The sequence below is a fragment of the Sus scrofa genome, chromosome 2, assembly GCF_000003025.6.
Source record: "Sus scrofa isolate TJ Tabasco breed Duroc chromosome 2, Sscrofa11.1, whole genome shotgun sequence".
Lineage (NCBI taxonomy): Eukaryota > Metazoa > Chordata > Mammalia > Artiodactyla > Suidae > Sus > Sus scrofa.
Window position 1 is genome coordinate 88,376,768 of NC_010444.4, and position 24,920 is coordinate 88,401,687.

General features: G+C 39.6%; 2 protein-coding genes across 35 annotated transcripts in view; both read left to right on the forward strand.

The window, feature by feature from the left end:
- Positions 1-11,475, forward strand: part of PAPD4 (poly(A) RNA polymerase D4, non-canonical) — a 59,993-nt gene extending 48,518 nt beyond the window's left edge. For 21 of the 33 annotated variants that reach the window (XR_002341763.1, XR_002341762.1, XR_002341766.1 and 18 more), the window contains 3 exons: positions 5,621-5,712; positions 8,172-8,251; positions 10,076-11,475. Coding sequence is in view for 6 of the 33 variants with exons in the window: in XM_003123752.6 (XP_003123800.1) it covers positions 5,621-5,712; positions 8,172-8,251; positions 10,076-10,150 (247 nt within the window). In the remaining 27 variants the exon portion in view is untranslated. Of the gene's footprint in view, positions 1-5,620; positions 5,713-6,199; positions 8,252-10,075 lie in introns of all 33 variants that reach the window. The other 12 variants (XR_002341779.1, XR_002341782.1, XR_002341778.1 and 9 more) reach the window with 5 other exon arrangements.
- The window catches only part of CMYA5 (cardiomyopathy associated 5), a 115,233-nt gene continuing 104,649 nt past the window's right edge, over positions 14,337-24,920 (forward strand). The window contains exon 1 of one of the 2 annotated variants that reach the window (XM_021077698.1): positions 14,337-14,612. In XM_021077698.1, the coding sequence (XP_020933357.1) occupies positions 14,464-14,612 (149 nt within the window). In that variant the 5' untranslated portion in view covers positions 14,337-14,463. 2 annotated transcript variants of the gene reach the window in all.

Here is a 24,920-nt window from a genome sequence, read left to right on the forward strand (position 1 = left end):
TTAAGATTGGAATACTCAGAAGATATTCAAGTAGAGTTACTGAGGAGAGAGTTCAGGAGAGAGGTCACAGGAAGTTGTGACAGCATTTTAAAACTAGGAAGTTTTGGGGGAAAACCAAGGAATATAGATAGAAAAGAGAAATGGCCCAGGAGTAAACCCTTAGATACCCCAGTGTTGAGGTGTAGGGGAAATACAGACGATACAGGACTATTTTAAGTGATGCACTGAAGAGAGAAAGAATTCAGAATTAGGTATTCTGTGAAACAGTGGGCCTAGTCTCTCAAAAAGTCAATGTCATTTTTAAAGAGAATGGAGGGAATGTTTCCAGATTAAAGAGATAAAACAAAAATACAATGGTTACAGTCTTACTGGGGTGGAGAAATTATAAGAGGCATTTGAGTTACATAAATTTATAGATGTGGTTGGTGTCATAAGGAAAATGGCCTTATTCTTAGATATATGCCAAAGGATAAAGAAATGAACTTTCATGCTCTTAACAGCTTAAGAAAGGGTTCAGTTCAAAACGTATTCATATATGCACACACACAAGCTAATGTAGCAAAATACTAACTTTTTGAGTTTTATGCTTTTCATTTTTTTCTTTGAAAAATGTCATCATACAAGGATGAAATAAAAAATGAGATTAGGTATGAGAAAGGAGCTAATATATAATAGTCTAAAAAGAAGAATCATTGAGAAAGAAGGAAAGCCAATAGACTGTAGTGTCTTAATCCAAGGGGAGGGGGTGTTTTGAATTTTGAGGAGGAGGGAATGATTTATCTGTCACATTTTTCGATAGATCAAGTACAAGGTGAGAACTAAAAGCTGACCATTGGAGCACTGGTCCATGTGGAGGCCATTGGACCCTCGACAGGAGCACTCTGTGGAATAATGTGGATAAAAACCATTATTGGTGTGAGCTAAGGAGAAAAGATTTAGATATAGATAGTGTAGTTAATTCTCTAGAGGAATTTGCATACTTGTAAAGGGAGAAGAAAAAATCAGGTAGAAATTGGCAGATTAAGTGAGGTTAGTTTTTTGTTTTTAGAAAAGAAGAACTAACCCATCTTGATGGCAAAATTAGTGATACCAGAAGAATCATAGTAAATTGTTCAACTCTCCTTGTTTGAGTAGGGGGGACTGAAATCTAGAGCACAAATGGAGTAGAAGACTGACAATTCATTAATAATGAAAAAAAGAATATATAGATACAGCCAAATGTGATGGGAGCTAGTAGAAATTATCTTTTGATATAGTTTTTTAAAATGAAATGAAGGGTGCACATCAGCTGGGAATGATTGTGAGGGAGGAAATTTGAAAAGTGAGGAGAGGGTATGAATTTTCATGTTGAAGAATAAGGGAGTGAAATGGTGGAAATATAGTATGATTGATGTCTAGTAGTGTTTAGGATCCTTTTGAGCTGAGCCATCACCAATTTAAAGTGAATTTAAAGTGATCATGAATTGAAAGGTCAGCATGTTTGCGTATACTTCTCCAGCCCTGTTTAGCTGCTTGGGAAAGAAGTAAGCAAAGATTTAATTATAGTTGTTTCAGTCAACTAAGTTCAGTGCTGACAAGAGCAGATAAGAGAGTTGAGGGATAGGCAAGGGAGTGCTTTTAATAATTGACCATGGACAAAATACATTAAATTCAGTCTTGAAAATGTAGGCACAGGGTCATCTGTAGGACATCTAGGTGGCTGTTTCGAGTAGTCTGTTGTAAATTTTGGCCTGGGCTTAGTGGAAAGCTCAGAGCTGGAACAAAAGATTTGGTAAAGAAACATCAGAGTATTGAAGCCTGGGATGAATGCTTTAGCACTTGGATAAGGTTGAAAGAAACCAAGTCCTGAAAGATACCAAAATTTAAATGGTCGGGCAGAAGAGGAGCCAGTCGAAACAAAACAAAGCAAAACACCAGGATTAAAGTTTTCTCTCTCCTTACAAGGTTTGACATCCCTAACAAAGCGTGTTCTTTTTTTGTTTGTTTGCTTCCCAGACCTCAGTAATAGGACAAAAATAGACATTTGTTCAAACAAATGTATAAAGTTATAATGTTGAAGACTACATTTCCAGTTTAATCAGCCATCTCAAAATACTTTGTTACTGGGAGGTCCTGCTGTGGTCGCAGTGGGTTAATGATGTGGCTTGTCTCTGTGTAGGCACCAGTTGGATCCCTGGCCTGGTGTAGTGGGTTAAGGATCTGGCATTGCTGCCACTGTGGTGAAGGGTGCAGGTGCAACTCGGATGTGATCCCAGGCCCGGGAACTTCCATATGCCTATGAGGGGTGGCTGAAAAAAGAAAAAGAAAAAACAAAAAACCCAAAATTTTATCTCAAAAAGAAAGGCTAGAAGAGAATTAGTAGATGCCTACAGTTTGTTATACTGAAATAAAAAAGCAAGCATCTTTAGTAATACAGAGTCAGTAGTCTCTTTTTTTTTTTTTTTTTTTTTTTTTGGGCCACAGCCATGGCATGTGGAAATTCCTGGGCATGGGATGGAACCTGTGCCACAGTTGCAACCTGTGCCACAGCTATGGCAATGCTGGATCCCTAACATGTGCTATGCTACATGAAAACTTCTCACTTTTATATTCAAAGGATTATTACACTTTATCAAATCTATTTTAGATTAAATTAAGCTCATATATCTTCTTTTCTGGAACATTCCTCTTTTATACACTGTATCTTACTTTACACTTTTTGAATGACAATAACATTTTCACATGGGAAGCAAATTATTGTAGCGAAATCTGTTATGATAAAAGGCTATAAGTTTAGTTTAGAGCCTCTTAAAGAAGGAAATGTATAGGGAAACTTTGTAAATTATCATTTGAATTCTACATTTACATTCACCTGTAAGAGTAAAACTAGTGTATGTATCATGTCTTATGGTTTGAAATACTTAATAATTTAAACATATTTAAAAGTTCTTTGAAAAATGCAGCCGATTGAATCAGTCTAAATAATGATTCAAACATTCATTTTTTTTCCTTTGTGAAGAACCTCAAATGATATAGTCATTTAAATAACTGTTGTTTAGGCTGTTACAGGTTAAAGATGAATGATATCTGGTAGGGATGAAAAAGTGAATATAGATATGTGACATATGTTTCTGTGATCCAACTTAGAACCAAGTACTGACATGTAATATATAAATTCAGGATTTGATATAATAGACATGAAAGTGAGGAAAATTCCTTTGACTTAATGAAGTAAAAGTTTTAATTTAACGTCAGGATATAGTATTTCAATATTTTAAACTTGTCTGAGAGAAGAAAAAGCAGTCCATCCCCCCCCTTTTTTTTCCAGTTTTTGGGCCACATGTGTGGCAAATGGAGGTTCCCAGGCTAGGGGTCTAATTGGAGCTGGAGCTGCAGCTGCCAGCCTACACCACAGCCACAGCTACTCGGCATCCAAGCTCAGTCTTCGATCTACATAACAGCTCATGGCAGCACCGGATCCTTAACGCACTGAGCAATGCCAGGGATCAAACCCACACCCTCATGGGTACTAGTTGGGCTCATTACCACTGAGCCACAACGGGAACTCCCAATCCACCCCCTTTGACTTAATGTTTCCATTTTACTTCTATTGCAGATTCAGCTATCTTATAAGTTCATATTAGAAACAAGTAGTCTCAGGAAAAAGTTCATTTTATTTTTGAAATTTGTCTTAAGTGGTATAACATGAAGTAGCACAAAATGTAATTCTACTGTAATCCTGTTTTAGTTCAGGCATGTGGTTATATAACTCTCCCCTTTACATTGTTATTTTTAAGAAAATTTTGGAAACCTACTTGGACCAGTAGAGCAGTGTACTTCTTTTCTGTTTGGAGTCCATACTAATGAAGCTGCTGTACATGAAGGATCTAAAACATCTTACTGTAACCAGTACTAAGTATTTCTTTTTGACAACCCACTTATTTTTAAAACGCTTAAATTCTTATATATATTTTTAAAGAACTTAAGGCTGTCTTTGTAAACTATTTCTAAGCTGTACTCTTGGTTAAAAAAAAAATAGAAAATTATAGTTGGAGGATCCTTTTCGGTTATCAAACTTCACAACATGCAGTATTTTCTTGCATGTTTAACACAGAAATTAGTCATTTTCCCAGAAACAAATGCCATCCTGGATCCATATTTCTATCTTAATGGATTCTTTATCTGATATAGAGTAAGAGTAGGATGAGTGATCAAATTGGAAGGTCCCAAACTGGTGTTTTCTTCTTATTACTAAAATGATGGCAAAAACTAAATATGGTTGAGAAAAAAGATATCAGCTATTCCCTAAACTCATTTTTTTTCTTGAATACAAGCTGAATTGTCATATGTTTTAAAATGTTCCTTGAAAAAAAAGGAAAATTGTACTTGCGTAAAATTATTATAATTTAAACTTGTAAAAATTATTGTAAATTTAAAAAGACAGTGTAAGGTTAGGACACACTGAAGACTGGACAGTTACCTTCAGGCATGCTGATAAAGTTGTTTAGTGAATAAAACCTCACTATTAACAGCTACATATGGGAGTTCCCGTTGTGGTGCAGTGGTTAACGAATCTGACTAGGAACCATGAGGTTGCAGTTTCGATCCCTGGCCTCGCTCAGTGGGTTAAGGATCCAGCATTGCTGTGAGCTGTGGTGTAGGTCGCAGATGTGGCTCAGATCCCGCGTTGCTGTGGCTGTGGTGGCTACAGCTCCGATTGGACCCCTAGCCTGGGAACCTCCATATGCCCCATGTGTGGCCCTAGAAAAGACAAAACAAAAACAACAACAACAAAAAAACAGCTACATCTGATATACAGCAATAACAGTATGCTTTTGTTTTTTTTGAAACAGCATCTACTTCTATTGGAAAATTCAAACATTTTCTGCCATAAAACAATCAGTAGAGGTACACCTGAATAAAAATTTTATCTAATGATACCAGAAAAGAACTTAAAATGATTACCTTTCTCTTAACAAGTAAAAAATTCTTAGTGGGGTGTTAACAAGGAATGTATTTTTTTGCTTCCTTCATTTATTCAAAATATATATATTGAATACCTAGTTTGTACTAAGCATGTAGATACACACTAAAAAATATGCATAAATAACTTAGCATATTGGAGCTTTCATTCTGCTTGGGGGAGACATACAGTAAATAACATGATAAAGAAGGAAATGGTTAGAGTGTAAGTGCTATGGAGACAGAAGAAGTAGAGAAGGGGAAATGGGGATTGAGGTGCAGAGAGTTGAAGCAAATTTCAGTTCTATCAGAAAACCAGAGTAGGAGTTCCCGTCGTGGCGCAGTGGTTAACGAATCCGACTAGGGACCATGAGGTTGCGGGTTCGATCCCTGCCCTTGCTCAGTGGGTTAACGATCCGGCGTTGCTGTGAGCTGTGGTGTAGGTTGCAGACGCGGCTCGGATCCCGCGTTGCTGTGGCTCTGGCGTATGCTGGAGGCTACAGCTCCGATTAGACCCCTAGCCTGGGAAACTCCATATGCCGCAGGAGCGGCCCAAGAAATAGCAAAAAGACAAAAAAAAAAAAAGAAAACCAGAGTAGGCCTAACTACTGATATAATAAAAATAATTAAAGAGAAGTTAAGAAAATAGTTAACATGATCAGTGTTTTTCTTTTTATAGCTGGAACAGTCAGATGATTTCAGTTCGTGAAGCCAAAGCCATTCCCAGGCCTGATGGTATTGAATGGAGAAATAAATTCATCTGTGTAGAAGGTAGCTTTCCTACAACCTACTCTCTGTTTACTATCCAACTATCATCATGGTACTGAGAGGATTACTTGTGTAATTTCAGCTTATATTTCAATTAAAAGCCGTGCATTTATGTTCTAAAGTGGTTTATAAATCTTGTAATGATAAAATTTTAATTTTTAAAAAGTAATTAAAAATTCTTTAGTTGTAGGAAGTAATAAATATGAATTTAAGTGTTGAGTCTTTCCAGTTGGTAAGACTTGAGCAGCCTTTAGGCGCCTTTCATGCTTGTAGTTGGTTGAAATGTAGTTTCATGACTTGTAAGTGGAAGAAAATATTCATGTGATGATTCTTTGAAATAAAATTAGTTCTTTTATACTTAAAGTATTGATAATTAATGCAAGTTAGACTTTATGAATATAAATTGATTTTACTTTAAAAATCAGATGCTCTGACGATATTAATTTACATGTAGTTGAATATTTCTTTTTTTTTCTTTTCCTTTTATAAGTCCATTCCTGTGGCATAATGCAGGTTCCCAGGCTACGGGTCAAATTGGAACTGCAGCTGCAGGCCGACACCACAGCCACAGCAGTACTGGATCTGAGCCGCGTATGTGACCTTCGCTGCAGCTTGTGGCAGTGCTGGATCCTTTACCCACCGAGCGAGGCCAGGGATTGAACCTGCATCCTCACGGACACTATGTCGGGTTCTTAACCAACTCAGCCATAACGGGAACTCCACATTTAGTTGAGTATCTCTTTGAACTGGTGGAAACTGACTTCAAGAGGCAGAAATTGTTTTCACAGATGCCAAGTTGATGACTTTGTAAATCTTGAGGTAAAAAAAGTATAAGGAGTTGAGATTTGACATTTGTAGGGAAACATCAAATTTAGAATATTTTAATCTTGAATTATAATGCAGCATCTTAAGAGTTTGTAAATGTGAAATTCTGTCTTCTGCTTTGGTCTTTGGTTTGCTTAATTACACAATGGGTGTATATTATTTTAGTTACTTGTCTTTTTTTTTTTTTTTTTTTTTTTTCTTCTTCTTGTTTTTGGCCACCCACGGTATATGGAGTTCCTGATCCAGGGATCAGACCTGAGCCATAGTTGTGACCTATGCCTGCAGCTGAGGCAACACCGGATCCTTTAATCAGCTGTGCCAGGCTCAGGATCCAACCTCTGTCCTGGCACTGCAGAGATGCGGCCCATCCCATTGTGCCACAGCAGGAACTCCTCTTCTGAATATTAAATACTGTTGTAAAGTGCTATGCAATATGTGATCTGATAGTTTGACATATGGCGTTATTCTATTCTTTAAAAAAAGTACTGTGACAGCAAACTCTTTCTTGCTCAGAAAGGTGAAAAAAAAAAAAAGAAAAAATTTAAATTATGGCCCTACCTAGATTATATGACAGATCTAAAGTTAACCTCCCCTTCAGATTTCCTTTTCTTTTATACTTTTCCACATCTTTCCCCTCATTCTAGAAGCTTTGTTCTCTCTCTAGTCCCTCTCTTTCAGGTTAACAACATATGTAGGTCTTCTCATCCTTGAAAAATACTCTTAACTTGATCCTACTGGCCCTTCTAAGTATTTTCTTTCTCTTTTTTAGTGCCAGAATTCTTAAACTCTAGTAATTTTAACTTATTGCCGGTATGATTTCGCCTTCCAACTAATGTCTTTAGTTATCCTCCTTTTCTCATTATTATCTTCAGTTTTCTTGTTCTGTTATAGAATCAGCTTCTTTGTCTCTGTATATGAACTCTACTCATTTTGTGGGTGAAGAGTGAGTCGGGGGGAGGGGGTTAAATCATGGAAGGTAGGTATTGTTGGAGACACACACATATAATCTCTTCCTTTGTTCTCTGTCTGCTCTACTTGCTATCTTGGTTCTCTCTCTCCTACTGCCAAATTCCTAATACAAGTCACTGTTCTTATGCATCTTTTTGAAGCCATTTAGTTATACAATAATTCTCTGCACCGTCTTCCATCTTTACCTGTATTAAACCTTAACTTTCAGAGGTATTGACATTTTTCATACTAGACAAATCAGTGCTCTTTTCAATTAGAATTAAATTTAAAATTACCTTTCTGTGATATTTGACATTGTCCACCTCTTTTGGTATAGTGCTTTATTCTTTTTGATGACTCTTTTATTTTTTTTAACTTTTCTTCTTCTCAGGGTAGTTTTTGACTCTGTAATTCTTCAGAAATCTTACCCATTTTTATGATTTAGACTTAACAAACCTATGTTGATGACTTAATTGAAGTGTCTTTGCCTTATTAGGCAGTTCGTAACTGTTATAAAACTATTGTCTATTTGCCTAAATCTAATAAGATGTTATATTAAACTTTTGCAGTTGCTATTTTGTAGGTCAAAAACTGTCAAATATTGGCAATTTCATGTAATTCGACCACATAAAAAAACTGAAGTTCTCATTGTAATATTTTCTTATTTATATATGAATTTAACATTGCAGAACCTTTTGATGGAACAAATACAGCCAGAGCTGTGCATGAAAAGCAGAAGTTTGATGTGATCAAGGATCAATTTTTAAAGGTAAACAATGCATCACATTAACTCTAGAAACCTTACTGCACTAGCTAGCTTTGAAAATGAGAAAAAATGTAATAGGAAAGAAAAGCTCTGGCTTCTGTGTTGTGAAGCAATTAATGTAGCACAATAGGGAATTTATTGCTTGAATTTGGAAGTACTTCTCCTGCAGTGCGATCGACTCTGCTTTTACTCAGTGGCTTTCACTTTTGTGGAAATGAGCATTTTCACAGTCAGCTTATTAAACGCTCAAAATGAGTGAATATAACCTAACAGACTCCTTTCCCTCCTTAAAATGTCATGGAACATGTAGCCTTGGAAGAAAGCCACATCTGTTCTATAATTTTTTTCTGCATAACCCAGTGCAACAAGGAAATAGAGCTCCATTTTATCTTTGTTTATATTCTGAAAAGTTAAAAATGTACGCATGTTTGTGTGCACACATATTTTATACATACACATTTCAGTCTATGCATATGTAAATTGTAGTTTATTCCTTAGCTTTCTAGTCTACAGAATGAATTTATTCATCAGTCATTTTGCTAGGCTTGGTTCCTATCAAGTAATTCAACAGTACAATATGTAGAAACATATTAATAGGAATATGTACCGTGAGACATAGAGGAGAGAATGGTTCATAGAAGTTCAGGGAACTTGTAAAAAATGATTTCAGAAGCACATTTTTTATTGAGACATACAAGTAGACTGTATTTTGATGATGATTAAAAATGCAAGTGAATCATATTACAAGCTGTCCTTTAAGAAATTAGGTCCTCTCAGTTTGTCAACCAGAATAGAAAATTTAAAATGCAGTATTCTGCAGGGCAAAATAAGTACCAAGAGGGAATATTTTTGTCTTCAGATGAAATTGAGAGCTCAAAGATAGCATTGCTACATTGCTGTTTTTATTAATGGGAGAGCTTTCATTATGATTGTTAAACTATAAAAACCAATACTTTTAGTCAGTGGAACAGCTGAAGTGAGAACAAACTACCAAGATCTACAGCCACCAGGTAGTAGGCCAGATTTTTAGCTTATGAACAATAATTTCAGTTTCTTTCTTCTTAAAAATTCTGTTCATTCTTTTCTAGATGTATTAGATATGGTGCTTTATTATAGATTACTCTCTCCTTCATAAATACAATTTTTAATTGAAAGAGCTTTCTAGATGCAAAAAAAGTCAGTCAGATAATTGAAGTAATCTTTCATTACCCTCTCAAACCCAAAGGTTCTACATGAATTACATTGCTGTTTTAGATGAAATGATCTAAATTTGTGAATAAATGTTAATATTGTCAGTTGTATCTTTTTGTCCCACCTATGTATTCATTTCTTATTAATAATTGGAACTACACAGGTATAAAATTTTAATTAATTTATTTATTTTTGTCTTTTAGGGCTGCACATGTGGCATATGTCAGTTCCCAGGCTAGTGGTCCAATTGGAGCTGTAGCTGCTGGCCTGCACCACAGCTACAGCAACATGAATCCAAGCCACATCTGCGACCTGCGCCACAGCTCAGGGCAACACTGGATCCATAACCCACTGGGCGAGGCCAGGGATGGAACCCACATCCTCATGGATGCTAGTCAGATTCATTAACTGCTGAGCCAGGATGGGACCTCTGGGTATAACATTTTAAAATAACATTTTCTTTCTTGTGGCAGAAACAATACTTGGACTTTGTTAACTTGGGAGATAAAGACACAAAGAAAAACATGTCACCCAAAATGTTATTGCCTAGAAAAACCACAATTAACGTTCTAATAACTCTCAGTCTTTTGTTCCACATATATTTTACGTTTTAAAATGATTTTTTTTCTCTTCCAGTCATGGCACCGATTGAAAAACAAACGGGATTTGAACAGTATACTACCTTTAAGAGCTGCTATCCTGAAAAGATAACTGGCCTCTATTTCTTAATAAAGAACAGTAGTAACATCATAATGCATCTTGTTTACCGTCATCATGGTTTCTCTTTAATTATTCTTGTTTTCATGTTTTATTTTTAAGAGGACATACTTATAAAAAGAGTGCATATTTTATTATGACATTTCCTAATGAAACACTTTGATTTAAAGATGTATTTTTAAAAATGTTTACATTGATGATTAGTAACATTATGGCATGAATTTTCAGGAAATCAGATAAAATATTTTTGGGGGGAATTACCTGAACAAATAAAAGGTTTTTGATATAACTTTAAATAATTGTACCACATGCTAATACTGAAGAGATGTGTGGACTTTTTTTGGAGAAAAGTAGATGGTTTGTTGCCTGAGTCTGTTCTAGTAAAGTGAAGACTCAAGTCAGTTATTCGGGTACTTGAAACAAAATGAAATCTTTTATTTCAGTGGAATCACAGCAGAGGCATGAAATACTGGACAGTTGCCTTAGGTCTTCACTCGACTCCTCAGGATAGACGTGAGGCTTTGGTTGAGTCTATATTAATTAGCATTTCATTAGTACCTCACATGCTTTTGGTGTAGTTGAGATTGCTTTAAATTTTGTGTTGAAACAACAGAACATTTGCACTGTAGTAATATGAGCACTAACTCTGTATTGGACAGCAGTTAGGGAATTGTTTGAAAGAATGAATTCATTGTAGACATTTTGAAAAGATCAAGTCCTTTGTGCTTCATGTTAGCCTAGTGTGCAATATGCACTTTGGCTTTACTTCCCGTTTTCCTGCTTTTGTTTTCCCTTTGACATGAAGCATCGCAAACTGAAAGATCAAAGTTGAGATTATATCCCATTGATAGTAGCAGAGTTTTTTTCTGTGTACAATTATAGGATTTGTAATCTCAACTGGAATTTTTTAGGCAGTAAGCCAGTATGAAATGTTTTAGGACATAACAAAATATAAATAAAAGCTTAATGTTTGTAAAGATACCATTTTTAGTATTTCTTTTCCACATGAAGAAATAGGGGCTGCTAAAAAAGCTGCAGTGTTTTTGGTTTATGTAAATATTTGTAAATTGGTCAGTGCCTGTAAATTTAAATATAAATAATCTTAAAAACAGTTTTTAACTTTTTCAGAAGGACTGTGTACAACTTCTTTTAGACCTGCTGTAGCACAGTTTGTACCTCTAATGTATTTGGGTTTTTTGCAGACCAATTCAGATGCTAAGACTTTTGCTTTGACTCGTAAAAGGTGCATATTTTCATTTTTTTCTTTAAGTTTAAATTTTTGTATGACCAAATGGAATAAAGTTTATATATGGAAATGACTGATTTTTTTCCTTTTTTTTCTGTGCAAGTCTTTACTTCTAAGATGAGATTGAAGCTGCAGTTATCATCTCAATTACTGTGCGAGATTATCTAGATTACATAGAGAATCTTAGAATCAAGTTCATCCTTGGTTAAGCCAACTAGCTACATCAGTACCCTATTTCTCTGGCATTATTAGGAATGAAACCTGCCATACAGGTGACTATTTTCAGTATGTTGAAGCAATTAAGTTTTATATACTAATTTTTTGGTGGAAATTTTCCTAAAATATATTTAACACTGTGCAACTAAACTCTCCTTTATCAGAATGTGTTGAGAATAATTAATATTCCAGTGCTGACCAGGTAATAATTATAAACAATAAATAGTAGCTGTAGTACTCCATAGTAATTCTGTGCAGCTCTCAGGGATGGGTAAGTGTCTCGGGCATTCTGCCTCTACAGTGTTATGACATTTCCTAATAAAGCCCCAGAATCTACCATGGACTCCTTCACTGCCACTGTTTTCTCAGCTTTCATTGTTGCACCCCCCCATCTTACTGCTGCTGCTTTTCAGCTGTATAACTAAAACAAATAGATAAGAAATTAATGCATTTACACTCAATTGTATATCAGTAGACTGAAGCCTAAGATTATAAACTTTTTAACAGCCAAATATGTCAGATAAGTGGGCTAAAGTATGAGATAATTTTTGAGACTGAAATTCTTTTCAATGTGAATTATGTCATTGGTGAATAATTCTTTTATTTTTTATTGTATTGATCTGGCCATTTTTATTTATTTGCATCTGTTGTTACTTAAAGTAGCATTAGAAAATTAAAATGTGCAGTCTCTAAATTTTGGATTGGTTTGAGCTACAGTCTTTACAGATAAATCTTGTTGACTAGTTAGTGTTCCTATAAAATTTTAAGTAGAGAGTATATACAGTGGCTTCCTGTAATTTTGATTAGTGTTTAATGCCACAGCTGCAATTGATTTCTTTTTGTCCTAGTGAGCATATATTTTGGATTACTCATGGAAAAACCCAGCTCATGTAAGAGAATGCATATTGCTGCTGTTAATTAAACTTGGTTCAGTGAACTTTGGGAGGCTGGACTTTGCTATCTTCCCTCTCATGCCCCTTAGCTGATGTTTCTGTGCACTGCCTCAGCTATCTGCAGTTCTATGTCCATAGACCTAATGTGTACATACAAGCTAGTGTAACTGGTGGATACTACCTAATTTACATGATCACCATTTAACAACTCTATGAATAGAATTTGCTGTAATTAAAAATCAGTGTTAGGGAGTTCCCGTTGTGGCTCAGCGGAAATGAACCTGATGAGTATCCATGAGGATGCTGGTTTGGTCCCTGGCTTCACTCAGTGGGTAAAGGATCCATCGTGGTGAGCTGTGGTATAGGTCACAAACATGACTTGGATCCAGCCTTGCTGTGGCTGTGGTGTAGGCTGGCAGCTGTAGCTCTGATTTGATCACCTAGCCTGGGAGCTTCCATATGCCACACCTGCGTCTCTGAAAAGCAAAAACAACAAATCAGTGTTAGCTCTTCTAGCCATAAAATCATCTTACGGAAAAAAAAAAAAAAGTATCATGAAGATATCTCTACCTGTAGTAGGTAATCAGCTGGTTTTGTCTTGTTCTCTTTAGTGCAGGGAACAGTCCTTAAACACCTACTATGTGCTAAGTACTTTGCTAAGCTTCTGTGCTTGTGAGAAATGGGGATTGTGGGACAAAGATGAGTAACAAACTTCCAAAGTCTCCTGGGGGAAAGAGACATAAACCTAATTTGTGTATGGGATAATGAGGGAACCTGGAACAGATGTACTGAGCTTAAGTTGGGGTTTTCAGAGAAAGGTGTGATCTTGAATGATGAATAACCGGGAAGATGAAGGTAGGAGGAATGTTGAAGCTAGGATGAATGTTTTAGACAGAAGGAATTGTGTCCATAAAGGTACCATGGTGTGATTTGATGAATGCTAGGAAGTCCTGACTTCCAAAGATGAGACCACAAGGTAAGATAAGGGTTGTAAGTTGTGGGGTGTTTTTAGCACTTCTCTTCCTGAAGAGCTTGAGCTTTTCAGTCTTTGCACAGTTGGAAGCCACTGAGGGCTCTTAAGCATTAGCATAACAGGATCCAACTAAAGATCTGGATTTTTGGGGTTGAGTTCCAGACACAACAGATTTTGGCCAACGTGGGGGAAATTATTCCTTATTCACAAATTTAAGATTTATGAAGATAACAGTTCCTGGCTGAATAATCCAGGGGTCACTGAGGAGAATACACAACGTAGTGATTTGCAGATATGAAGGGAACCAATACTGATCCATGGTTCAAAACTGGGTTTCTGAAATGGGCAGACTTTGTTTCCCACTGGGTCGCTTTACTAGCAAGGAGACCCTGAGCCAGCTAGGAACTCAAGCCTTTCTGAGAGTTTTTCTCATTTCTAAAACTAGCACTGCAGTTAAACCGACCACAGCAAAGTTTAAGGGGATAATTACCACTGCCTGAACTAGTCTTAAGTACTCTGCTCTCGCTGTAAGGGTAGTTACTTGGTTGTGATGAGGGCCCATGGAGAAGCTCAGCTGGGCTCCAAACCCACTTGAGGGCAAAGAGAGGCTGGAGCGGCCCGGTGCCTTTCCCCCTTCCAATTCCCGGGTGCAGCGGGAGCCTGCGCCCCTCGGAGGGATGTTCTCCCGCCGCGCAAACGGCCTGCCCAGGATCTGTCCAAACTGGGGCGGGGAGGGCTGGGGGGAGTTGGCAGACGCGCGGGGAAGAGGACAAGCTGAGCCCGGGCCCCCGAACCTCGGTGGCGAAACTTTTTGACGCCTTCTATTTAAAGTAGCGGGGCTCGCCCGCCCCCGGGCGGGAACCCGAGACGCCCCGCCGGGACAGGGCAGGGCCGGGCCAGGCCGGAGGCGCCCTCAGAGGGAGAACACCAGGCGCGGCGCGGGCGGTTCCGGCTCCAGCTCCGGCCCGGGCGAGGCGCGATGGCGAGCAGCGACAGCAACCACGCCGCGGAGAGCGCCCTCAGCTCCGATGGGGACGAGGAGGCGACCCGGGAGCTGGACACCGAGGAGGAGTCGGAGGGCGAGGAGGGCGAGACGGCCGCGGAGTCGGAGTCGGAGCCGGACGCCAGGTAGCGTGGAGCCCTTGCTCCGGGCCCCGAGTGCGGCCGTCGGGGAGGGCAGGTGCTGCGCGGGGAAACGCCGCCCCCTTCCTTTTCCTCTTTTCGAGCGCGCTGGAGTTCACGTTCCTCGAGCTAAGCACTTTCTCTGTGGGGGCGCTGACTTGGTGAAAAACTTGAAGGTGAAGGTGCCTGTGTCAGCTGGAGTGACAGGCCCGCCTGCAGCAGCAAAGTTCATCCCTCCCCATCCCCCCTTCCTCCTTCATTACCACCCCTCCCCCCCAGGCAGCTCCTTGTGACTTTCGGCTCTTGTTTATTCCTGGGGATTTACTTCGCGTCCTCCCTAACTGCTGATTTGGGCTGAAACGCTTAGCTTTGGCCCAAAGCCTAGCAACAATTTTGAAAGCCTTAGTTAGAGGAGAAGAGGGTGTGGGGTGCAGGTGGAGGCGGAGATGCCTGCTCTGGAAACTTCAGATGACTGGAGGTCTCTTGGATGCCCAGCACTGCTAGAGGAGGACCTAATTTTGGTACAAAGCTCATAATTCTCTGGAGGAAAGCACGGATTTCAGGCGCTCCTATTCTTAAAATTCTGTTGGTGGTGGTGGTTTTTTTCTCTTAAATATCAACCTTTCAGTGCATGTGAATATAACTAGGTAGTACTATATAAAATTATGGGTCTCCCTCCATTTCTATCTCTCTGCATCCCTCTAATGTAGGCCCTGAAACGAAAGTAATAGGAGTCATCTCTCCATTTGGATTTGTTTCTGCTTTTCCTGGTTCTCTTTGAGTATGGGGTTTGAGGGTTTGTTTTTTAGTTTTAGGGGTTTTGTTTGTTTTTTGTTTTGTCCCTCAGTTCTGTCCCCTTCCTAAGTCTATTAATATCAGTACAAAGGCTTTGTAGGTGACAGATGGATGTGCCCATCTTATCCAAAGTTAGAAGTGCTGCTTAATCAAAGCCAGCAGAGCTGAAGCTGAAAAACCCCACAGAGTGGCACTGATTAGGGCGAATTGTCAGATAAGAAGTCTGGAATTTCGGACACAAATTTACCATGTAACTACTAAGTGGGAGGCCGGCACAGTCCCTGCCCTCAAAGGCTTTATGGAAGAAGTTTGGAAGCAATATGGGGACCATAAAACAGTGTGCTAAATATATGAGAGGGGCGGGAAGGACAGACCTTCTGTGCAAGGTCAAAAGGAAATGTAATTCTGTGGTTGCCTCCAGAAGGAGTGGGCATGATAGGCAGGAGATGGAGAAGAGAAGGGACTTGTGGGAGATGGAACAAGGAGTAAGGGACCTGTGGTTCCTCGGAAGTACTGAGAAGGGCAAGTCTGTCAATCCTAGCCTTTACGGCATTTCTCTTTTTCTTTTTTTTTTTTTTTTGCTTTTTGGGACTTACCTGAGGCATATGGAGGTTCCCAGGCTAGGGGTCGAATCGGAGCTACAGCTGCCAGCCTACACCACAGCCACAGCAACAGCAACCTACACTACAGCTCATGGCAACACCAGATGCTGAACCCACTGATCGAGGCCAGGGATCAAACCCGAAACCTCAAGATTCCTAATCGGATTCGTTTCTGCTGCGCCACAATGGGAACCCCAATGGCATTTTTCTCTTAATGGTAATAGGCATCCTCATATCCTTGCCCAGTGAAAATTTGTGGCCCCTCTCTCCAGAATCTGAAAACCCATTTACTTTAAAATGGGAGCAACTGACAGTGATTCACAGTAGCACTTTGGAGGTGAATTGCTCTTTAAAAAAGGTCCAGATCTTCAGGTAAAGATAGGACTTACCTTCAGTAAACGTCATTCAGCCTGCTCTGACGACACACCATAGGGTGGACACCACAAGGGAGCAGAGTAGATCAGAGAAGTGCCAGTAGCAGAGAGAAGGAAAGGAGATGTGTAAGGACTGTGGCACGGTGGGGGCAAGTGGACAGGAGGTGCAGCTGTAGCTCCTTTCAGGAGAGGTGTCAGTTGGAAGGCACTCCTGTGGGAACCAGGAATCTGCGAATTTCTTGTACCTAAAAGTGTGGACAGAGGAGTTCCCGTCGTGTCACAGTGGAAACGAATCCGACTAGGAACCATGAGGTTGAGGGTTCCATCCCTGGCCTCGCTCAGTCAGTTAAGGATCCAGTGTTGCCGTGAGCTGTGGTGTAGGTCAAAGACGCGGCTTGGATCTAGCATGACTGTGGCTGTGGCGTTGGCTGGCAGCTGTGGCTTTGATAAAATCCCTAGGCAGGGAACCTCCATGAGCCTCAGGTGTGGCCCTAAAAAGCAAAAAAAGATGTGGTCAGAAATCAAACTGTTTGATGGGCATGAGTTTACAAACATGGCCCGAAGTTCTTTTTTCTTCTCGGACTACAGGTGAGAGCTTGGAATGTTCTCTAATTTGCAGAAGTAAGAATCAGGAGACCTTCTTCCTCTCAGATCCTCCATCAAAGTTTTACAATTAAGAGAGGGTTTACTCACTCCATGCCAGTCTCACTACTAAGAGTTTACATATGTTTTCTCATTTTAAACCCTCCCACCAACACTCTGAGGTACCTGTTCTGATAAAATCTACTGAGGGGATGAGGCAAGTAAATGTAAGAACCAAGATGTGAGCCTGGCGGAGTTCCCCTCAGAGCTCAGCAGTAACGGGCCCAGCTAGGATCCATGAGGATGTGGGTTTGATCCCTGGCATCGCTCAGTGGGTTGAGGACCGGTGTTGCCATGAGCTGTGGTGTAGGTTGCAGATGCAGCTCGAATCTGGTGTTGCTATGGCTGTGTGTGTGGCTACAGATCCAATTTGACACCTAGCCTGGGAACTTGCAGCTGCCGAAGGTGTGGCCCTAAAACAAACAAACAAAAAGGTGTGAGCCTGGGGCTGTTTACTCCCAGCCACAGCTAGACTTCCACTGCCTCCCTTCTTTCAGAGGAGAGGACCTTCCTTACTGTAGGGGAAATATGAATGGCTCCAACTGGCTTCTACATGGAAATGTTATTAGAGGAAAATTAAGACCTCATCTGAATCATGAGAGTTTTCCTCTTCTTGAGTGGAAAATTTGTCTTTGCCTTTCCTTAGAGAGCAGAACCATTCCCAGACATTGAATTACAAACTTATTTTTTTTAATTGAGAGGTACATAAAAATAAATAAATGGGAATTCCAGAGGCGGCACAATGGAATCAGCAGTGTCTTGGGAGCGCTGGGTCACAGGTTTGATCTTGGGGACCACACAGTAGATTAAGTATCTGGTGTTGCTACAGCTGCAGCTTAGGTTGCAGCTGTGGCTCGGATCTGATCCCTGGTCCAGGAACAACATATGCTGTAAGATGGCCAAAAAAGAAAAAAAAAAAAAGGTAAATAAATGGAAATAGCTTAAGTAATAGTGATATAATGATGTGGTATTATTATGCCATTATTAAAATGTTATTTATAAAGAATTCTAACACTATGGAAAATGTATATATTGAATTTGAAAAAATATTCATACTATGATTTAGAATGATCTCATTATAAAGTATGTACTGGAAAAACACTTAAAAGGTTAATAAAGGTTAACATAATAAATAAGATAAAGGTTATGTTACTTTTTACTAACCTTAAAATTAAAAACAGTTAATAGTGTTCCGTCTCTGAGTGATAGGATAATGGCTAACATTTTTTCTTTATGTTTAATCTACATTTTTTTGATTTTTCTATAATAAGCAGGAAGTATATATATATATACACATATATATATATATATGTATATATTTTTTTTTTTTTTTGTCTTTTTTGCCATTTCTTGGGCCGCTTCCCGCGGCATATGGAGGTTCCCAGGCTAGGGGTTGAATTGGAGCTGCAGCCACTGGCCTACACCAGAGCCACAGCAATGCAGGATCTGAGCCGCATCTGCAACCTACACCACAGCTCACAGCAATGCCGGATCCTCAACCCACTGAGCAAGGCCATGGTTCCTAGTTGGATTCGTCAACCACTGAGCCACGACGGAAACTCCAGGAAGTATATTCTATTATCAAAAAAAAAGCCCAAAGTTTACTTTTAAAAATTTAAAAGATACAAAGAGTAATCTTTATTTGGCCTTCCAGGAATAATATATAGAATTACCTGTAGCCGCCTTTCTGAATCAAGGGGGAAAAAAAATCACCTTTAATTGTTAAAATGCATTTTAGTGTAGGAAAGCTCACCACTACACATGTTAATATTTATATTGGATCAGAGAAGTCCCCTTCTCATAGATCATTCAGTGATATGAATATGATATGTGGCATGGAGAGGCCTGAATGGAAACCCTGTTTGCTATTCCATCGTAGACAAATACCCTCTCCTCTCTGAGCTCCAAAATTACCCAACGGGATAAATTTTACAGATTTGTAAAAGGGGATAATTAATAATAATTCCTTATTCATAAGGTTGTCAAAGGGTTAAATAAACTATGTGAACATTAGACTTTGGAAAAAAAAAGGGGAGGAGTTCCCTTCGTGGCTCAGTGGTTAACAAACCTGACTAGTATCCATGAGGACATGGGTTCGATCCCTGGTTTCTCTCAGTGGGTTAAGGATCCAGCATTGCTGTGGCTGTGGGTAGGTCGCAGACATGGCTCAGATCCAGCATTGCTGTGGCTGCGGTGTAGGCCAGTGGCTACAGCTCTGATTTAGACTCCTGGCCTGGGAACCTCCGAATGCCACCGGTGAGGCCCTAAAATGACAAAAGACAAAAAAAAAAAAAAAAAAAAAGTTTTTGGCCTTTAGTAGGTTCTCAGTAAGTTGTAGTTTTTCCATCCCTTCAGATGAATCAGTATTGGCAGCCAAGCTACCCTATGCCCAGGTAGCTTGGCTGCCAGTACTGATTGCTTCCTGTTCAGCATGAGAAATGGTCCTTTTCCACTTTGCCTTCCTTGTACTTCATTCACTAAACATTCACGGAAAGCTTACTACTTGCCATGGACCATGCTGGGGTTATGAAAAATTGCTTAGACTCCATTACTGTCCTCAGGATATTCACATTCTAGGTGGAGAAACAGAAAAATATAATTACATCGTTAACTTTATAAGAGATTTAAGGAAGAAAAGGCCTGTATGAAATATCTCAAAGTAGGGAGAAAGTCTTGGGGTCTATCCTTTCTGGAAAGATTGACGAGGGCTTCACTGGGGGCCTTTGGAGCAGTGTCTTCAATCAGAAGCAAGTGCCCAGAGGGCTTATCATTCGTGAACATCAAAAAAAAAAAAAAAAAAAAGATTTCCATATTGCTGAAACTTCATATAAAAGTTACATGTTAAAAGCATCTCTGTAAAATCCCCAGGATTTGAGAGCTGGGAGAGGCCATAGAAATGTCACTTTCCAACCAATACTTTTGCACATTCAGAAACTGAGTATCAGGGGACATTTCTTCAAAGTCACACAGCTTTAAGCTGTAGAATCAGGACTAGATCCACTTGTCTGGACTCCAGTCTCGTGTTCATTAATTTATTCATTCAACACTATTTATTGAACTCCTAGTATATGCCAGGCACTTTCTAGGCACAAAGGATAAGGCAGTGAATAAGATGAACCAAGTCCCTGCCCTCCTGGGCGTGACTTTCCAGGTTGGGGAGACAAATAAAAAAATAGGTAATATATCAGTTGGCAATAAGTGATATGAAGAGGAATACAGTAGGGTAGGTGTTGTGCTGTTTGGGATCAGTGGATAAAGGAAGCCTCTGTGATGAGCTGACACGAGAAGAGGCTGAAGGAATGAATGATCCAGGCAAAGAGGAGAGGCTGGTGCAACAGCACCCAGGCAGAAATGTGTGCGGCTTGTTTGAGGAGTACAAGGAAGTCCCGTTGCTGGAGCAGAGTAAACAAGGGGGAGAGTGCTGGGAGATGAGCCTGCGAGGTGATTGGGTTGCAGATCAGAAAGGACTTTGTAGATGGTGGTAAAGATTTCAAATTTTATTCTGAGTAAAATAGAAAGCTAGCTTCTTTCTACTGTACCATGTAGGGTTTTAAAAAACACACAAGAAAACTATGGTGATTGCATTATCCTATTAAATGGTAAGCACCTATACATTCATATATTCATTGAACACCTACTGTGTGCCAAATACTATATGACATGTCTCAAGCTTATGGTTTCCTATATGGAGGAAGATATGTACATAGACCCTCATGATTTTCGTATTTTTCTGACTAGTCCACCAAAAACCAACTCTTTAGTCTTTCCCACAGATCACTCAGAAATTTTTCAGAATTTTTGTTTTGGATCATTTTCTGTGGGTCAATTTTAAATTCTCTATTTCAACATAGAGGAGTTTTGCAACAGGGGTACCTAAAACTTAAAAATCACCTTTGTTGACAACTTGGCCAGGGCCTATATAAGAAAGGTCTGCTTAAGCTGATAGAGTTAAAATTATTAGTGACATTTATGTTTAATTAATCATTGTAAGAAACAAACCTGTTGGAAGGTGAGGGGAGTTTGTAAATAGTTTTTGTTATCAGTATGGCACGTACTCTGTTGCCCTTTATCTATTTATATGATGTCTCCCACTGCTGTGCTTACCTAGGTGTTTTGACAGGGGTGTTATTTGAGCCAGTCCTCTTTGGAGGTCAGTGGAAAGAGCTGAGATGGGAGGGGTGACTGCTTAGGATGCCAGAGACTGAGGGAGAAGATAAAACAGAGGCACTTGGAGCCAGAAATTGAAGAGCTATTTAAGTGTTGGCTGCAGGGGAATTACATGCCCTTGGCGAGACTTTGACTCAATATACGGGGCTACAGCAAGAGCTGGATGTTTTTGCTTTAAAACAGCAAACCTACTAAAGGGCAGGACATATTAACTGATAGAATTTTGTTTTAAAAAAAAAAAAGTGTCTTATATTTCCCAGATATTCTGAACCGGAGCTCAAATTCCCCTTCCTTCCTATCAAAACAACACAAAAAAATACAACAACAACAACAACAAAACCTCAAGGGAATCAGCTGCAAGAGACTGGATCTGATTTGTACCATAAAAGTAATCTTTGGTTTACTCCAATATTATCTTACAGAAATAGTGGATAATAAAATACTTACAGTGTGACCCACACACATCATTTTGAATTTTCTCATAGCCACGTGAAAAGAGTAAAAAGAAACAGGTGAGATTAATTTTAATACTATATTTTATTCAACTCAGTATCCAAAGTATTATCATTTCAACATGTAGTCAGTATGAAAACTATTCATGGGATATTTTACTTTTTTGTGTGCTAAATCTTTGCAATTTGATGTTTTACATTGATGGTACATCTTAATTCCCTCCACCTGGCTACATTTCAAGTGCTCATTAGCCATGTGGGGCTAGTGGCTACCATACTGGACCATACTGGCCTGATAATACCTTGTTCTATGTGTTGGCACCAGGGACATCAGCGTGATTGGATAGCCCGGTTCCTTCTTAAGGAGCTCACAGCCTGGTGAGAGGCGCAGTTAACCCAACATAATGTCATAAGCATTACACTAAGAATATTAACAAAGGAATAGAGAAAAGACATGTATTATTCTTATAATGAAATTTAGAGAGGTTTTGCAGAGGTGATACTGCAGCTGGGCAGAAAGATATTCCAGCCATAATATGTGTGATTGGATATTCTTTAGTTCCTGGTTCAGCTCTTGTGCTAATTATTACTCTGTCTAAGCTTTCTTTTTCTCATTGAGAATCACTCTCTATTTCCAGGACTCGGAATATTTGTTCAGTGAGTAAGTGTATGGCAAAAATAAATGAATGAATGAATGAGTAAGTGAGTGTCAAGCCACGCAGACTCCCTAGAGAAGCAAACTTCATTGGGATGTTGAACCTGTTAGATGAGGTAGAATTTCATTAGTTGCTGACCATTCATTTTCCAGGGATTGACAAGAGCCAGGGACTCTGGAAACACAGTAGCTTCAAGGGACAGTGATAAGAACTGAGGGATTGTTCAATTAGGATGTCTGTGGTTATCATTCCCACTTTCTGTGACTCGTCAGGAAGCCTCTGTAGACTGACCCTTGAGCCCGATCATCCGATGGAAGGATAAGAATAGGCTTTGCTTTTTGCCCAGAGAAAAGTGTTCTGTTAAGGCAATTGGAGTGTATTCATTTCCAAAATTCCACATCCTAATCTGATAAAAGTCTGAGATATGTGGGAAGATTAATTGATGCTATCAAAGCAAATGTTCAAAGCCCTCTCGTGGAATCATTACTGTGTTTTCTTATTTGGGGTACACTTCTCTCTCTAAGAAAGAAAGAAAAAAAATCCACATGCTAAACAGAAATCTGCACTCATCACAAGTTTCTTCTTTATGGCTGAGTTCACTACAGCATTTAAAATTCTTGATTTGTAAATAAAGTGAGTTTCTTCCTGTAATGACTTTGTTAAAATAACATTTATTGAGTGGAATATAGGGTGCTGGGTGGTGAGTAGCAGTTCAACAAAATCTGCAAGAGAAATTGAACCACAGAAGTTGACTACTTGCAAATCCTGGAGGAAGTGCATGGCACATTCCTCAAGGGGCCACACAGGGAGGTCAAGGCAGAGAGAGAGGCAGACCCCAGGACACATGGCTTCATGAGGGTCTCTGGATGGAGTGTTTTAGGGGTTCTTGGACTAAGGCCGGATCACTCAGTGCAAACCAAAATGAATGGGATTTGATCAAGGTCGCAGAGGTCTTATCTAAGGGACTCACTAGAGGAAGGCTCTGGACTGCAGGGGAGACCATTGATCACAAGGACTGTTGGAGAAGTCATATCAGGAACTTTGTCTGAGGACTGTCGCCAGGGCATGTTCTTGCATGAGGGAGCCGGTGTCAGTTTAAGGCCCCCTCTGAAGGCCACTTGGCCCAACAAAATGGATGCCACGGCAGTGATGCCACGGCAGCAATGCCACGGTGTAGCTTAGCTAAATATGAGATGCCTCCCATTTCAGAAGTGCATCTACTATAAGAAAAGAAGCTGATGCATTCAACAAATATTTGTTGACAGCCATCTGTGTATGAAACAAAGCAAATTAGGCCTGGAAATGAGTGAACAAAACAGAGCTCCTTATCTTTAAGAGTTGAGTCTCTGGAGAGATTAGACATTCAACAAGTCATCTCATAAGTCAATAGCTGAAGAGAATGCATTGGTCAAATGAATTGGGCCTGGGGAGCAGAGGTAGGGTTTGACCAGGACCCTGGTCCTTCAAGTCCCAGTCTATTAGGCCTCCTGCTCATTCCACGGGGAATTTTCTGGCAGTCCCCATGTCGTCTGGCCAGCAACTTCTGTATCTGCCTATAGCAGGAGGCCTCCTTGTCCTATGATCCAGGTATTGCAGGAAAGCCTGGCTGCTAATGACACTTATCCTACATGTGACTTTATCATCATCTCCTGGCTGGTTTATGTTTCTGAAGAGTGAACAGAGACCCAGAGAAGGAAAGGAAACCAACATCGACTCAAGGAGTAGCTAGCCTGTTCCAAGCACAGTCACTTGTTATTTTGAGTCATTTTCACAGTTGCTGTATGATACAGGCATTGTTTTCATCCTCATTTTATGGAAGAGAAGGTGGAGACTTAGCAATCATGAGTAATTGTCTTAATGTTAGAGGGCTAGTAAGTATGATAGGAGTCTAACCATAGTCTAATGATAGAGCCAGCGCTGGAACACTCATGCATTCAGTGCTCATCTCAAGATTTTACACACTTCTGGTCCTTATTAACTAATTTATTCCTTCCTTCCTCTCCTCCTTCCTCCCTCCCTTCCTTCTTCTCTCTCTCTTTCTTTTTTTTAGGGCCACACCTGTGGCATATGGAAGTTCCCAGGTTAGGGGCTGAATCGGAGCTATAGCCACTAGCCTATACCACAGCCACAGCAACGCCAGGTCCAACCTGCTTCTGCAACCTATACCACAGCTCACAGCAATGCCGGATCCTTAATGCACTGAGTGAGGCCAGGGATCATACCTGCGTCCTCATGGATACTAGTCAGATTCATTTCCCCTGAGCCATGACAGGAGCTTGCATTTAATTTTAAAAACTAATTATTTCAATTTATTTATAATTTTAAAAGCAGAGCATAAAATACCCAGACAATCTATGTAGTAGCTAATCTGACCAGCAACTTAACTGTATTAAGTTTCCAATGTGTAATAGGGAGAGTAGGTCTTATGTTTAAAAATAGATGTTAAGCAATCCAGTGTACTTGAATTTTCAAAGGTCAAACATAGTAATACCAAAATAACTTCTCTGAATGCTCTATGGTGTCCTATGATAAATATTCAATAGGTATTTATTTATAGTATCTATAATGGAATTTCTGCTATGGTGTAACAGGTTAAGGATCTGGTGTTGACTCTGCAACGGTGTGA